We start from the raw sequence: 16236 nt of genomic DNA, 5'->3' as shown, positions 1-16236 counted from the left end.
ACTGATTTTGCTACTCTGTGGTCCTTGGAGACCACAGAGGGTCACCTTGGGGAGGGGCAGAAAGGAATCTTTCGGGATCACAGATCTACTTACAGGGTCACTAAGAGGAGCTGTGGGAGGGACCAGGGCTGACCCTCAAATGCTAAGAGGGCACAGTCCCTCCTAGGGTCTGTGAGGTCTGGCTTCCCTTTTCCCTTGCCAGTATGTGTGCAGAGCACAGCCTGAGCTGGCCAGCAGAGAAGAGGCTGCAGTACAAATGCAGACAGAGTAGCCAGACTCATTCCCAGCCCCCAAGCAAAGCAAACACTGATCTCCGAGCAGAGTGGTGCATGCAGTCAGAGGTGCAGCACTCCGCAGTGAGGCTGCGCCTGTGACTGCAGCACAAGTCAGCCTGCAGCAGGACACGGCCAGGACAGGCTCTTGAGGTCATGGCCTCTGCAGGGCTCTGGGGAGGCAGCCACTCAGTGAGGGAAAGGTAGTTAGCTCTCAATGCCCAGTCAGGACTCTGCTGCCATTTCTACTCTAGAGTCATAGAAAGCCTGGCTGTGGGGAAGACTTGCTCTGGTTTCAGCAGGTCAGTCTGATGGCTTATCCTCCCAGCTTATTCTGCAAACCAATCAACTTTCCCAGGTCACTGCCACCCCCCACCCCCCACCCCTGGTGAGAGTTACAGGCAGATGGCAGCACTTCACTCAGGTGTCCTCTGAGATAAAGATACAGGACGTGGTGGGTGGAGGACCCTGGTGGGAGGACCCTGGCAGACATACACACTTGCTGTCCTCTTTCTGCTGTTGGAGGAGCAACTGAAGCCACACTGCCCGGAGATGGGGGGGGGGGTACAGATAGAGCTCTGCCTGCTGCTTTCTTGTGACTGAGAAGAAAATAGAAAAAGGACTGCGTGGTTCTATTTATTTCCAATCTTACAACACACCCCACATAGCACTTTCCAGAAACAAGCTGAAAGAAGTGGAGAACTTGGTCTGTGGCTGCCTCCTTTGTTCCATGAACACCCCACCTGCACCCCTTCCTGCACCCCTGTCACTCCCACTTTCCTCTTCCTCTGTCTGGACCCCAGCTCTTCCTCAGACCTCCTCTCCTGGGGCTTTGCGCCTGCTCTTCCCTTTCCCTGATCTTCTTCCTGTGTCATGTGGTCAGCCCTCCCTGTCTTTGGCTTCCACAGCTACCAGCTTCCCAGCCAGGCCATGTACCTCAACTCCCAGAAGCCCTCACCCTGGCTACTCACCATCCTCACTCCTGACTCATTTTTCCTGCAATTTTAACAGAGAATGTTTTATTACATTCATTTACCGGGGAGGGGCGTTCTTGCCAGGGTGTGTGTGGAAGTCAGAGGCCAACCTGAGGGAATCAGGCCTTTCCTTCTACCATGTAGATCCTGGGATTTGAACTCATGTTCTCAGACTTGGCAGTGACAGATGTGGGATGGAAGGACAAATAGGGGAAGCAGAAGAGGACTGCCCTTTGAGGGAGGACAAACGAACAAAGGTGGGACAGAGAGCTCTCAGGATCCGTCCTGCAGGCAAGCATGACTCTTCCTGCCGTGTGTCAGCTTTGGGGTTTGTGCCATTTGTTTTCAGGGCTGGGATTGAGTATAGGCCCTCATGTAGACTGAGCAACACGGCTGCCTCCCATAGAGGTAGGTATAAGCTACAGTTTCTTTTGAGACTGGCCCTCACAGTTTCCATGAGCTCACTGCAGCTCAGGCAGGCCTTGAGCTTGTCACCCTCCAGCCTCAACTCCCCAGCAGCTGGGATTATAGGTCTGTACCACCAGGCCCAGATGGAATTCTGGACCTTTTAAAATTTATGTTTGTGCTTTTCCTATCTCATTATTCTCTTTCCTTAGAGCTTTTCATTCAGAAACACAATATGCACATGAATAAATTTATAATAAAAATATATATTGAGACAGTGTCTCCTGTTGCCCAGGTTAGCTATGTAGCTGAGGATGGCTTTGGATTTTTGATCCTTTTGCCTTTATGTCCAAAGTGCTGGGATTATAGGTCTATAGCAGGGTGTCTGATTTCTGAGGTACTAGGGATCGAATCCATGCTGTGTGTATGTTAGGTAAGCATCCCACCAGCTGACTGACTTCAGCTGTCTTCAGCCCCTAGGAGTTTATTTTTTCAGAGAGCATTCCATACTGTGAGCCAAGCTGTCTTAGAACTTACTATGTAGCCCAAATCTGACTCTGAACTCACTAAGACCTGCCTGTCTCAGACACATGAGTGCTGTGGTTATAAGCATTAACTACCATGCCTAACTTAGAAGAGTTAGTTGGCAGTCTTTAATAATTTGGTCATGCTTACAAGGGTTACACCAAATAATCTTCCCTTTGAATTTGATAATGAAGTCAGGAAGAAAAAATTACTCTCTCAAATTGAGCACACCAAAAACCAATAAAACCAAATACTTTAAGTCATTTGATTAGTTCAAACTAAGAGTCAATTTATGCAGGGACTAAGGTTCTGAGGGGTGTATGCACTTAGATGGAGAAGATCCTTAAAGTCACCAGTGAACATCCTCAAAACTAGAGCAGACTAGAGCATGGCAGCATCCAGGCAGGCATGGTGCAGGAGGAGCTGAGAGTTCTACATCTTCATCTGAAGGCTGCAATGGGGAACCTGATTTCCAGGCAGCTAGGATGAGGATATTAAGCCCACACCCACAGTGACACACCTACTTCAACAAGGCCACATCTCCCAACAGTGCCACTCCCTTGGTCAAGCATATACAAACCATCACAATATTATACATAATTTAAAAATTATTTTTAATTACATGTGTGTCTGTGTCTTGTGTGGGGGAGCTTTTAAGAATCCAGCGATGTCAATCTCCTGGAGCTGGAGTCACAGGCCATTGTGAGTGCCTCATGTGGGTGGCGGGAACCAAACTTGGGTCCTCCACAAGGTCATTATGCAGTCTTACCTGGCGAGCCATCTCTCCAGCCTTGTGTTCTAGAGGCTAAGAAACACTGTCTTCAGAAGCTCAACTCTGACTTCATAGACATTCTTGATTTGAAAAATATAAACTAATACTACTATACTAGCTGAATAGAAATATTCCTTCAAAACATTCAAGGACCTTTGTTCTATTTTTTCTGAGACAGGGTTTCTCTATGTAGCGCTGGCTGTCCTGAACTCACTCTGTAGACCAGGCTGGCCTCGAACTCAGAAATCCACCTGCCTCTGCCTCCTGAGTGCTGGCATCAAAGGTGTGTGCCACCACAGACAGCAGCCTTGTATGATCCTTTGCTTGATATACTGCCTGTGGTTTGTATCAGTGATTGGCACCTTTCTGGGAATGCCTATCAGGAAGGCTGAGCTGAGAAGTCTATGTAATCTGGCTTGCTTTTAACAGGCAAAAGCACCTTGATGTCAGCACCTTAGTCCCTTGCACTGTCACAGTCTGAGTTCTGCTTCCTTTAGATCAGGACACTCCAGAAAGTAGAAAGTACCGTGACAAAGCTCCGTGCTGAGCTCTGCCCTGCCGAGGAGCAGTGAGTGTCGAATTCATCTTATAAATGTGTAGGCAACAGAGTGGGCTTCGCTGAAGCAGCCAGTTCCTTCCTTTTCCTTTGTGTATGTGGGTGAATTTGAACACATACTATCATGTGTGTATATGTTTGAGTGTGTGTTCATGTGGGTTCATGAGTTGAACACACATTGTGTGTTCATGTGGGTGAGGGTATGCACACTGTGTGTGTGTGTGTGGCCAGAGGACATCTTTGGGTGCTGTTTCCCAGGGGGCACTACTCTTTTTTTTTTTTTTTTTTTTTTGAGAGAGAGAGAGAGAGAGAGAGAGAGAGAGAGAGAGAGAAAGAGAGAGAGAGAGAGAGTGAGAGGAAGGGAGAGAGAGGGAGAGGTGGGGGAGTGTGTCTCTTGTTGGCTTAGAGCCCTTGGAGTAGATTAGACTGGCTGACTAGTGAGCCTTCAAGATGCATCTGTCTCTGCACCCTCCCTTGGCCCCTAGGATTGCAGGCACATGCTTCCACAAGCAGTGTTTTCACGTGGATGCAGAGGATGGAGTTGAGGTCCTCATGTTTGCATGGTAAGTACTTCAGGACTGAGGTATCTCCGTATCTCCCCAGCCTCCATCTTCTTTTTTTTTTTTTCTTCTTGTTTATTGTTTGCAATGAAAACACCACAATACATAAATACAAGAGTGGGTGACCACAGTGCTTAAATCTGAAATTGTTTAGTGAGCTGGCGGCAGGCCACCCATGTATATAACGTATGGTCTGGCTGCCTCTCTCAGACCACTCCACTGTCTCAGCATCACCTTGCAGAGGACTGAATGACAGCTCCAAGTAAAAACAGGCAGCAGGGAAAAAAGGCCTCAGAGACGCACAGGGCTGGCTCTTCCTCTGCAGGAGTCGAGCAGCTTGGTGACCACATTCATGCTGGCTGATCAGTCCAGCCAAGGCAGTTTGATTCTTCTGTATTCTGTGTGTTTAAGCAGTGCTTCCTTCCACTCCCACAGCTGCACACCCAGATGATAGCTTGTCTGCTCCTCACTACAGGCAGAATCATCTCACTGTGAAAGAATATCAACATAGGACCTGGGGGGGGGGGGCAGCTTCTCCAGCCAGAAGAAAATGTTCCACAGTTATATACACGTCTCCTCTAAATGGCTCAGGACAATGAAGAGTGTACTGATTAGATGGAATTCACCCTTCTAACTGCACATGCTTTGCGCCAGATGCAGAGTGACCAAATGGATGCTCTAGAAAGGTAGTCTTGAACACCCAAGTGGCCAACACCATACAGATACCTTAGGGTTATGGCAGACCTTAGGTCTGGACCATGGAGGCAATGGAGACAGCTGCTGAGAGGTGTGGGAGCCACTGCTTTGGATGCTTGGTCTCCCCCCCCACCCCTTCTCCCATGTTCTGTGAAGCAGGTCTATGGCAGGACCACGATCTTCTTTTCCAGCTTCTGGGGAGGGAACAGGAAGTTCCTCATGATCTCCTCCAGCTCCTCCAGGGCCAGCTGGGCATGCAGCTTGGCCACACTGTCGGGTTCCAAACGCACCACATGCTTCAGCAGGTGATAGAGGTCCTTGAGGACGTCACTCAGCACCTGAGCAACAGGGAGAGACAGGGTCATGACCACATGTCTACAGGGAAGCAGTCTCTGGCTCTCTTGAGAAGACAGTGCAGGGACCCTCCAACCTGGAGGAGTGAAAACAATGCAGGGACCCTCCAACCTGAAGGAGGGAGCTGGCTGTGCCCCAAGTAAGGTTCCTTTGTGGTTTCTACCTGCAATACCTCACTATGGATTTTTGGCAGCCCCTCATTATTTTCAGACCTGAGTATAGCTCCTAGACTCTCCCCCTTCAGTCAAAGGACAGCAGAGGCCTCAGGACAAAGACAGCCAAGACTGCCTGGGTATAGATGCTTCTAGAGCAACTGGCTGCCTGCATCTTCCTCAGGGCCTCTGTGTGTATGAATAGCACACATACAGGACTCAGCTCTCCCTCTGCAATGTGGATCCTGAGGTAGAACTAAGGTCAAAGGCTTGACGGCAACAGCCTTTTTACCATGGACCCAGCCCACCGTCTCCCTCTTCTGGGATACAGACTGGCCTCAAACCTGGGACACCCATGCCTCATCCTTCTGAGGGAGAGAGATTATATTTGGTTCTAGTTTAAGATTTTTGTTAAGGCTGGTCATAGTGGCACAGACCTTTTAATCCCAGCACTTAGAAGACAGAAGCTGTCAGATCTCTGTGAGTTTGAGGTCAGCCTGGTCTCTATAGTAAGTTCCAGAATAGTCAAGGCTACACCTAGAACCAGCCCTGAAAAGAATTGCAGGAAAGAGTAGATAAGTCCATGTGAGTGTAAAACAGAATGGTTCAGCATGGTGGCACCTGGTTTTGATCTCTACTTCTGGAAGGTAGCAGCAGAAGGGTCAGCAGTTCAAAGCTGGCCTCACTTACAATAGAGGATTCAGTGACAGCCTGGGCTATGAGACCCTGTTTCAAAATAAAGCAAAAAAACAAACAAACAAACAAACAACAAAACAAAACACCCAAACCAAACCAAACCAGAACACATTTAAGGCCCCAAGAGCAGAGCAGAGGGCAGAGGAAAAGGAGTTATATTTTATAGTGAACTGCAGAAATGACCAGAAACATTGTGTGGTAAACACATGGTCCAGCCCAGACTCTCCCAGGCATCTCTGCCCCAGACAAACCCCAGTGTGCTGCTTTGTGTCTTGGACTTGCTATGAGAAATCAGAACTCTCTAACTTGTGAGGCTCTTGGTCATCATGGCACCGGGGATGAATGGGACAAGGTAGAGAGCAGGGTTCCCCTAAAAGCCCTGGGCCCTGCCTTCCCACAGCTGGCCTCCCAGGCTGCCTGCACGCTGGCTCTGTGGGCCTTTTCTCTGAGCAGAGCTCCACCTTTGCTTATGCTTTATGCTGCGAGGCTACTTCATGTCCTGTTTATCCTATATACACTGCCAAGATACCACTTCCGTGGGCTTTTCTCTCTAATCCTCAAATTCTGTTTGCAGCCCGTATCACAATTCTAATTTAAATATTTGTTGTGATTTTGTTTTTCATTTATGTTGAGAATTGATAATATATAATTGAAAATGTTTTCCTCATTAGATCACAAATACTACTGATGCCAAGGCCACGTCTTGCTTTCTTCTACTTCGGGCCAGGACTTCACAAAATGACTGGCTTCTGGCAGATGTTGTAACACATTTGTGATGGAATGAAGGTACACATGTCACTCCTGGCCAGCCTCGTGACTCTGAGAACATCAGTACCAGATAACCAGTCTAGTCCCCCAAGCCTGTGACCTGCTTTAATGACCTACTATTGAAATATTAAAATTATTAATTTTTATTGGATTTATGGCTTGTAAATGACATCTAGTGAAACAATGGAGCAGGAATGCAAGCAGAGGAGATGCACGCTGTCTCTCACAAGTGATTTTTGACTGTGGTTCTTATGTGCTGTGAACACAAGACTCTGATAGACAGACAGTGGGAGATCAGTAATCCCAGCCAGAAGCAGGTCCACATGTCTGCTACTCCTACAACTGAGCAAATGGAGGCACTGGCCAGTGCCCACCACACCGCTCCACTGCAGCTGGAACCTGTGCCCACCACACCGCTCCACTGCAGCTGGAACCTGTGCCCACCACACCGCTCCACTGCAGCTGGAACCTGTGCCCACCACACCGCTCCACTGCAGCTGGAACCAGTGCCCACCACACCGCTTCACTGCAGCTGGAACCAGTGCCCACCACACCACTCCACTGCAGCTGGAACCTGTGCCCACCACACCACTCCACTGCAGCTGGAACCTGTGCCCACCACACAAGGCAGTAATGTCTGTCTCAGAAAGACAGACGGCAAGGGAACTCTGTGTAACACCCTCTCCCACTCACCCACTCTTTGTTTTAGCCTAACATTTACCTAAAGACAGTGACACAGAAGGGAGCAGGCCAGCCTGTCGTCCTTGCTGCCTCGGCCCCAGCCTGATGGCAGTGCAGGCTGACAGCAGGTGGGTGGGTAAGGAAGGATGTAGTTGTGCTTGATTTTGCATGTTCTTCCAGTTTTCAATGACGTTTTAAATGCACGTGCACAATGGGGAGTATACACAGTAATTCTGGTGATTCTGTGTGAGTTAAATACTCTTCTATTTGCATTTCAGATTGACACCAAGCAGAGTAAAGATGAGCTGTAAAAAGCATGCGATTATTTCGCACGTCAGCTTTTCCTTAGAGCAACCTCAATGGCAATCAGTAACCACCTGGACAAGTAAGTGGAGATTCTGGGGGAGAAGGGAAAACTGCATCTGATTATGATTAATGGCACTTCTCCCTTCTTCTTAAGGGGGGGGGGTGGTGGTGGTTTGAGACAGGGTTTCTCTGTGTAGCCCTGGCTGTTCTAGAACTTGAACTCATGTTGGCCTTGAACTCATAGAGGTCTGCCTGTCTCTGCCTTCCAAGTGCTGGGATTACAGGCGTGCACCACCATTGCCTGGCCCTCTTTATAAAACTGTTTTTAAGGATGCATTTATTGTCTCTATTGAGTGCTTTGCTTGATGGATGTCTGTGCATCGTGCACATCCTAGGACTGCACTTATGGACAGCTGTGAGCTACTATGTGGGTGCTAGGAATTGAACTCAGGTCCTCTACAAGGACAGCAAGTGCTCAGCCACTGGGCCGTCTCTCTCCTCCCTAACCTCCCCTTTAATGGGAGCCTTATGTTTTGGTTTTGCATGGGAACACAGTTTCACACAGTCAGTTCTACCATGTCTGTTCCTTTTCCAAATGTTGCTCCAGTAAGTCCTGAGCCCATGAGCCAAGCTCACTAAGATGCTGTAAGGCATGTCCTGGAATTTCTCAAGGAGTTACTAGACATACCAGGAAGAAGGCAGGCATCGGCCCTAACTAGCCCTGCCCACACTCTGCTAACCCATCTTCATCTTTTTTGGCAGAGTGAAAATGAGATGATTCCAGAAAGAGGAGGACTGCACAGCTCCTGCCCCATGGTTACTATTCATTCTGTGATCACTATGAAGGGCCTACGTGGTACCCAGTCCCTGTACTGGTGCTAAAGAGATGGACAATGAACTGGCCCCTCTGGCAGCCAAAGCCCAGAGGAGAGGGAGGCACAGGCCACACAGTGAGGTCTCTACTGAGAGGTAAACAGTGTGCCTGATTATCAGGATCAAAGGAAGTCATCTGCCTTTGGAGGTGGGAGGGAGACCAACCACAACACTCAGCTGGTGCAAGGGGCATCACTGTGATCACGTATTGGGTGGCATCAAGGAATGGCTTTGGGATCCATTAGCCAGTCCCCTTGACATCTAGCCACTTGAGATAAAGTAGTTTCTAAGCAAAAGTAATTAAAAATGTTCTGTTTATAATAAAATTATATTTATTTATTATTTGTATATGTATGTGAATGCACATGTGCCATGACTCACACGTGTGTAAGGATGCTAATCAGTTTTCTTCTTATACCATGTGGGTCCCAGGAATTGAACTCCAGTCATCAAGTTTGGCGGCAAGTGCCTCTATCCACAGAGCTATATTGCTGTCCTTGGCTTCCAACTCTCTAGGTAGCCAAGGATGACTTTGAACTCCTTCCTGCCTTCTTCCAGAGGCTGAGAGTACAGGTTCGGGCACCTTGTCAGTTTTCAGCAATGGGAGGACTGAGCAGAGGGTTAGGCAAGCGCTCTGCCAGCTGAGCTACATAAGTCCTAAGAAACTTCTTTCTCCTAGACACATCCACCACTCAAAGAAAGGCAGCTTCACCCCTTTAAATGGGGCGGTTCTGAGGCATTCTGCTCTTCCAGGGGTCAGGGAGGAATTTCCCCCGGGCACTGTTATGTCCTTAAACAACAGTAATGCTTCTGCAAAAGCATGGCATCCTTGAGGGGTGCTGAGCTCCTGTTAGAGGCTCTGGACCTTTTTTAGGTGAGTGAGTGTTAAGCAAAGCCTTCTTCTTAATTAATGGGTCCATCTTAGCACCCACCTTCTGTGTTTCTTTCCAATCCTACACATCATGGGACTTCCTCTGAACTCCCCAAGGATCAAAGCTTCCTGCCAGCCAAGGACTGTCACCAAATCCTAAGGATCAGGCTCTGAATACACGGAAAGTTCAAAGGTAACGTAATTCCCAGGACCCTCTGAGGTGGGCAGGATACAAGCAATCCTGTGGGGAGAACCTCTCATTAAGACTTCAACACCCTGCCATCTGTGCGCGCGCACACACACACACACACCCCACTACACACCTGCCATCTGCACACACACACCCACATACCCCCCCCACTACACACCTGCCATCTACACACACACACACACACACATCACACATACCTGCCATCTATACACACACACACACACACACACACACACACACACACACACACATCACACACACCTGCCAGCTATGCAGATACACAAAACACACTTGCCATGTACACCTCCTACTTCCCACACACCTGACACACACACACACACACACACACACACACACACACACCAATCAAGCCCAAAAGCTCCAGGGAGAAGAAAGGGGCATGGGTATAGTGTGGAGGTGGGGGTAGGGGTGGGGAGGGAGGTGCTTCATCTCATTCAGAAGGGCTCAGAGCAGTAGGTGGCTGCCAGTAGCACTGGACAGAGGGAGAAACTCTTTTGTGATTTCAGGGCATTTCCTTTTTAGTGTTGGAATCTCACATAGGCATTGGACCTAATGGTAACCATGTCCTCTACACTGAGCTGTACACCGTCCCTGACCCCAGCCCCTAGGTCAGGAGAGCTTAAAGTACCAGCTTCCTTGTCTGAATCCTCCTTGGAAGGGCTGGAGTTGAGGTACCTCAACAGCAGTCAGTGGGGACTGTGTGCCACACACAGCCATTTTCCTACCCCTCCTGTTGGCCAGCTTGGGGGTTTCAGTGACAAGGGCAATGTTTGGGGTTGGCGTGGCTGAGACACAGAAGGTTTACTAAAAAGAACAGTGTGAGCAGAAAGAACTGCCTTGGGCACACAGGTGCGCTTTCAAATGGAAAAGCAGAAAAACAGCCACGGACTCTTTCCGGAAGCTCAGAACAGACCTGCAAAGCTGTGTCTTTGAGTTAAGATCAAAAGAAGAAATAAATGGCAGGTATTCTTGTTAGATCCTAAATATGTTTATTTATGTGGTTATAAAACCACATAACCACAAGTCAGAAGATTTGGAAACTACAGGAAGAAAAAAAGCATCTCTAGCCAGACTACTTTTCTTTCTTTCTTTCTTTCTTTTTTTTTTTTTAGGTTTTTCGAAACAGAGTTTCTCTGTGTAGCCCTGGCTGTCCTGGAACTCACTCACTCTGTAGACCAGGCTGGCCTCAAATTCAGAAATCCACCTGCCTCTGTCTCCCAAGTGCTGGAATTGAAGGCGTGCACCACCACTGCTCGGCTCTAACGCAAGTTAGTGAGGGAGTTCAGTAGTGAGCAGACAAGCAGGCAGGCAGGCAGACAGACAGACAGACAGACATTTGTGTTATTTGAGACAGAGTCTTGACATGTTAGCTCTGGCTAGCCTAGCACTTGCTATGTTGGCCAGGCTGGCCTTAAACTCTCTGAGATGTGCTTATCTATGCCTCCAGTGTTAGGATTCAAAGTTGTGTGCCACTGTACCCATCAAGACTTACACACACACACACACACACACACATACACACTATAAATATAAGATTTATTTTGCTAGGTGATGAGAGAGAGAAAGAGAGAGGGGGCATGGAGGCAGATGTTCACATGTCTCCACCAGTCAAAGATAGTTTTTATATCTAGGTTGGGTATTGGGTTACGCTTCTGATTGAGCATTACCAAACTTATAAATCCTTTGATTAACATTTTAAAAAAATTGTATAAAAGCAAAAAGGAAAGGGGGGGCATGGGACAGGGGTGTTCTAGGGAGGGGAAATGGGGAAAGGGGATGGCATCTTAAATGTAAATAAAATATAAAATAAAAAAATAAAAAAAAAAAGAAAACAAAAAAAAAAAGATTTTAATGTACACATGATATATTTGTATGGGTATTTTGTTTCGTGTATGGCTGTGCACTGCACATGGTCAGTTCCCTTAGAAGCCAGACTCCCTGGAACTGAAGCTTCAGACAGAGTTGTGAGGTGCCGTGTGGATGATGGGAACTGAACCTGGGTCCTCTGAAGGACAGCCAGTGCTCTTAACTCCCAGTCATCTCTCAAATCCTTGCTTTAATTTTTAAAATTATTTTAAACATAAGGAAGAAGCAGAAAGACAAAATGTCAACTTTTCATCCATATGTAGTGTGTCTATCGTGTGAAGTACGAGGGGCTCTGTGGGGAGAGCATCAAAGGAGAGATGAAAGTAGGGTATGAATAAAGAAAGGTCACGGAGGCTCACAACCAACTGTAACCCCATCGGTTCTAGAACATACAACTCCTTCTTCTGTGGTGCACAGACATACATGCAGCAAAACATTCATACACAGTGAGTCACAGGCCAATGTGGGTGACATATAAAACAAAAACCAAAAAGACAATTATTTTCTTTTGTGTGTAGCATGCTTCCTGTATGTGCATATACATGTGGAGGTCAGAGGACAACCTTGTGTGGCATTCATCAGGAGTTGCTTGCCTTTTCATGCAGGCAGAGCTTGGAGATCACCAAACAGGCTCAGCTCCCTGGCCAGTGAGGCCCATAGACTGCCTGTCCCCACCTTTCCAGTTCAGGAATTATGACCACATATACTGCACTGGCTTTTCTGGTATGGGTTCTAGTGGTTGGACTCAGGTATTTACCTACTGGGCTATTTCTGCAGCCCAAGGGAAATTTTTAAAAAACAAGACAACCAAGTTTCTTTCTTTACTCTTTATTTCTATGTATGTGCCTCTGCATGAGTTTGTTTATGTCACCGTGTGTGTGCAGGTGGCCCCGGATGCCAGAGGGTATCAGATCCCCTAGAACTAGAGTTACAGGCACCTGGGAGTGCCGGTAACCATTTCTTTATCCCAAGGGGGAAATTTTTTTTTAATGACTTTAACAGATAAGAATAAACTATAAGGTGATTTACCAGTGGAACCGAGCTGAGTGAAGTGGCTGCTCCATCGTTATTATGTGAGATCAGAAAAACACAACAGGGGCTGAGGATGCAGCTCTGTTCCCCAGTACCACATATAACAGGGCACAGTGGAGCACACCCATTATCTCAGCACTTGGGGGTGTGGTAAAAACAGGAAGGTTATCTTATACTATAGAGCAAGCCTGGGGCTAGCCTTGGATATGTATAGTCCTGTCTCAAGCAAACAAAATAATACAAATGGTCACAGTCAAGACATTTACAGAAAGGAGGACTCAGGAAAGATACGGTGGCAGAGGCCCTTTCATCTATAATTTTTTTCCCCCTGCCCCCCTCCTTCTGTCTTAGGATCAAACCAGGGGTCTTGAACATGCAAGTACTCTACAACATGTATAATTTCTTAAGGTTTATTGGATAGTAAGTTGTTGTGGTGGTTTGAACAGGTTTGGCCCCCACAGACTTGGGTATTTGAATACTTGGTCCATATGGAGTGGCACTACTAGGAGATGTGGCCTTATTGGAGGAAGTGTCATTGTAGAGGTGGGGCTTTAAGGTCTGAAATGTTCAAGCTACTCCCAATGTGAAAAAAATTCAGTCTCCTCCTGGCTGCCTTCATATCAAGATATGAAGATAGAACTCTCGGCTCCTCCAGCACCATGTCTGCCTGGATGCTGCCATACTTTCCACCATGCTGATAATGGACTAAACCTTTGAAACTGTAAGCCAGTCCCAATTAAATGTCTGTCTTTGTAAGAGTTGTGTTGGTCATGGTATCTCTTAACAGCAATGGAAACCCTAACTAAGACAGTTGTTAAGTACATAAGGATACAAAGTTAATGCTTAGAGTCAGGTACAATAGCTTCTAACTGTGATCAGAACTCTATGACATTTCAGGTTCAAGGCTAACTTGCGCTACATACATAGTATGACACTTTCTCAAAATAACAATAAAGAAAGGAAGGGAGGGAGGAAGGGAGGGAAGAACAGAGGGAGGAAGGGGAGAGGGAAAGAAGGAAGGTGCTTCCCTTTGTGACTAAGAGGTAAAGGAAGGCTGGACACAGGAAACAGCCCAGGAGTGAGACACTGAAATATCGGCAGGGAGGGGAAGGAGGAGGTGGAGATGGTGGCTGGACTGCGCCGGCAGATACAGCTTCTTTAGATGAAGCCAGAAGAGGGGTAAGCTCAGAATCCAACCTTTTCTGTTTCAATACACGCTGGGAGAAATACTAAGTATGGCATAAATGCATCCAACCACATCCAACTTTTTATAGTTTTTTGAGACAAGCTCTTACTGTGTTGCCCAGGACGGTCTTGCGTTCTAGGGCTTAAGCAATCATCTTGCCTCAATGTTCCCTGGGACTGGGACCACAGCCATTTTTTTTTTTTTTTTTAAATCTAGTAGCTATGACCCTCATTCCATGTCACCTGTGTGAGCTGGACTTGACGGTACAGTTGTAATCCTATTACTAGAGAGAGGTTGATGTAGAAGGATTGAGAACATGGAACTTTATGCTACATAGGAGGCCGGGTGGTGGTGGCGCACGCTTTAAATCCCAGCACTTGGGAGGCAGAGGCAGGCAGATTTCTGAGTTCGAGGCCAGCCTGGTCTACAGAGTGAGTTCCAGGACAGCCAGGGCTACACAGAGAAACACAGTCACAAAAAACAAAAAACAAAAAACAAAAAACAAAAAACCCCACCACCACCAACAACAAAAAAAGGAGGTAGGAAGCCTGTCTGGGTGACTGTGTGAGACCTTGTCCTCTTACTCTCCAAGAGAGAAAACACCCATGTGGGAACTGTGGCTGGGGAAGCAAGAGCCAACAGATGTAAAGGCCAAGGGCCCAATTCCAGAACAACTCATCAGGCATTTCCCAGATTGTGGGTTACAGACTGTGCTGAGAATTCTGGGTAGCACGGCCTGAGGAGCTTGCTTAGATGGGAACGGGTAGAGCTGACCCCAAAGCCCTAGAAGCAGGTGAACTGGGCCATGTGGATTCTGGAGCAAATGGCTTTCCCTGGGGAACACAGTGACCCCACTGGTACAGTGAAGTCTCAAAGTACTCCTTTGAGATCAATGTCTGCGGAGTCAAGCACAAGAAAGTGTACAGGATAGGTGCAAAATAAGCTGGGCTTTGCCAGTCCTCCACTAAGACTGTGGTCTCTCTGAGGGCCAGGACTGTGGACAGCTTGTTAGTTCTCCTGCCACTGAACTGGCAAGGACAAATCTCTGAGGAATGAGTGAGTGAAAGGAGGAATGAATGAGTGAAAGACTGTATGGATAAATGAATGTAACAAGAGCTATTATGGCAGATGGCTCACTAGCACCTGTAGCTACACACACACACACACACACACACACACACACAGGTGTTGTGGTCTGTTTTTTTTTGTTTTGAGACACTGACTCTCTCTGTAGCCCTGGAACTCACTATGTAGATCAGGCTGGCCTCGAATTCACAGAGATAAGCCTCTGCCTCCCAAGTGCTAGAATTAAAGGCATGTGCCACCATGCCAGACATAAATGTGTATTTTAAAAGATTTATTTTTATCTTATGGGTAAATATGTTTATTTTCAGAACTTACATGTACATATGTGCACCAAGTATGTGCCTTGTTCCCATGGAGACCAGAGGTGTTGGATTCCTACAGGTGTCTGTGAATATGCACACTGATGCTGAGAACCAAACCCAGATCCTCTGCAAGAACAGCAACTGCTCTTAACTGCTGAGCCATCTCACTAGCCTCTACACAAAAAAATTCTTTTAAAAATCCATACAATTTTTTGGGGGGTCGGGGGTTGAGTCAGAGTTTCTCTGTGTAGCTTTGGCTGTCCTGGAACTTGTTCTGTAGACCAGGCTGGAATTTTTTTTTATTTTATTATTTTATGTGTGTGAATGGTTTTGCCTGCATGTATATATATGTACCAGGTGTGTACCTGGTGTCCATAGAGTTCAGAAGAGGGTATCAGATCCCCTGGGACTGATGGTTGCGAGCTGCCGTGTGTCTGCTGAGACTCAAACCTGGGTCTTCTGTAGTACAAGTGCTCTTACAACTGAATTAAGCCTCTAGGCCCCTAAAAAACCCTTTTAAAACAGAGTAGTGTCAATGAGTTGGCCCAGAAAGTAAAGTCACTGCTGAGCCTGGAAACTGGAAGTGGACCCCAGGGGCCCACATGTAGGAGAGATGATCCCATATATTTATACTGTCCTCTAACCTCTCCATGTGAGCCATGGCTTCCTACACTAAATAAACAGACAGGACAACGTCATAATAAAAGGAGAGCCACTAACATCACCTGCAATGTTCCCAGGCCCCATGGCTAGTAAAGGAGAGAGCCAGACCCAATGGCACGGATTTGGAGATGTGACTTTTAAATGTCACTCGTTACTCCATCTCCAACTGGTTATCCTTATTAGTACAAAGAAGTGTACAGAAAACGAATCTGCTGCTTCCCTTACAAAACTACTGTAGGCTCCAGTAGACAGAATGTATGTGAGAATATTTTGCTTTCCTAAGCAAGATGATAATAAAAAAAGGATCGTTATTATTACTGCCACATGGAGAACCCTGGCTTGCCATCTGGCTAAGGGCAAAGACATAGCTCTCAAGACAAAGAATAGAGAAGCCCAAATATAAGCAAG

General features: G+C 47.1%; 1 protein-coding gene and 1 long non-coding RNA gene across 2 annotated transcripts in view; one reads left to right on the top strand and one right to left on the bottom strand.

Annotated features, from left to right (window-relative positions):
• Positions 1-4086: 4086 nt before the first annotated feature.
• Positions 4087-16236, bottom strand: part of Tango6 (transport and golgi organization 6 homolog) — a 175439-nt gene continuing 163289 nt past the window's right edge. Inside the window, exon 18 of the mRNA XM_034522335.3 lies at positions 4087-5098. Within this exon, the coding sequence (XP_034378226.1) occupies positions 4922-5098 (177 nt within the window). The 3' untranslated portion in view covers positions 4087-4921. The remainder of the gene's footprint in view (positions 5099-16236) is intronic.
• LOC143434974 (uncharacterized) lies at positions 6655-8609 on the top strand. Its single transcript, XR_013104889.1, has 3 exons — positions 6655-6748; positions 7690-7796; positions 8480-8609. It is a non-coding gene; the product is annotated as an uncharacterized LOC143434974 (long non-coding RNA).

This window comes from Arvicanthis niloticus, chromosome 18, assembly GCF_011762505.2.
Source record: "Arvicanthis niloticus isolate mArvNil1 chromosome 18, mArvNil1.pat.X, whole genome shotgun sequence".
In the NCBI taxonomy this organism is placed as follows: Eukaryota; Metazoa; Chordata; class Mammalia; order Rodentia; family Muridae; genus Arvicanthis; species Arvicanthis niloticus.
The sequence above is the reverse complement of the archived record's forward strand: the minus strand, read 5'-3'. Positions and strand labels throughout refer to the sequence as shown.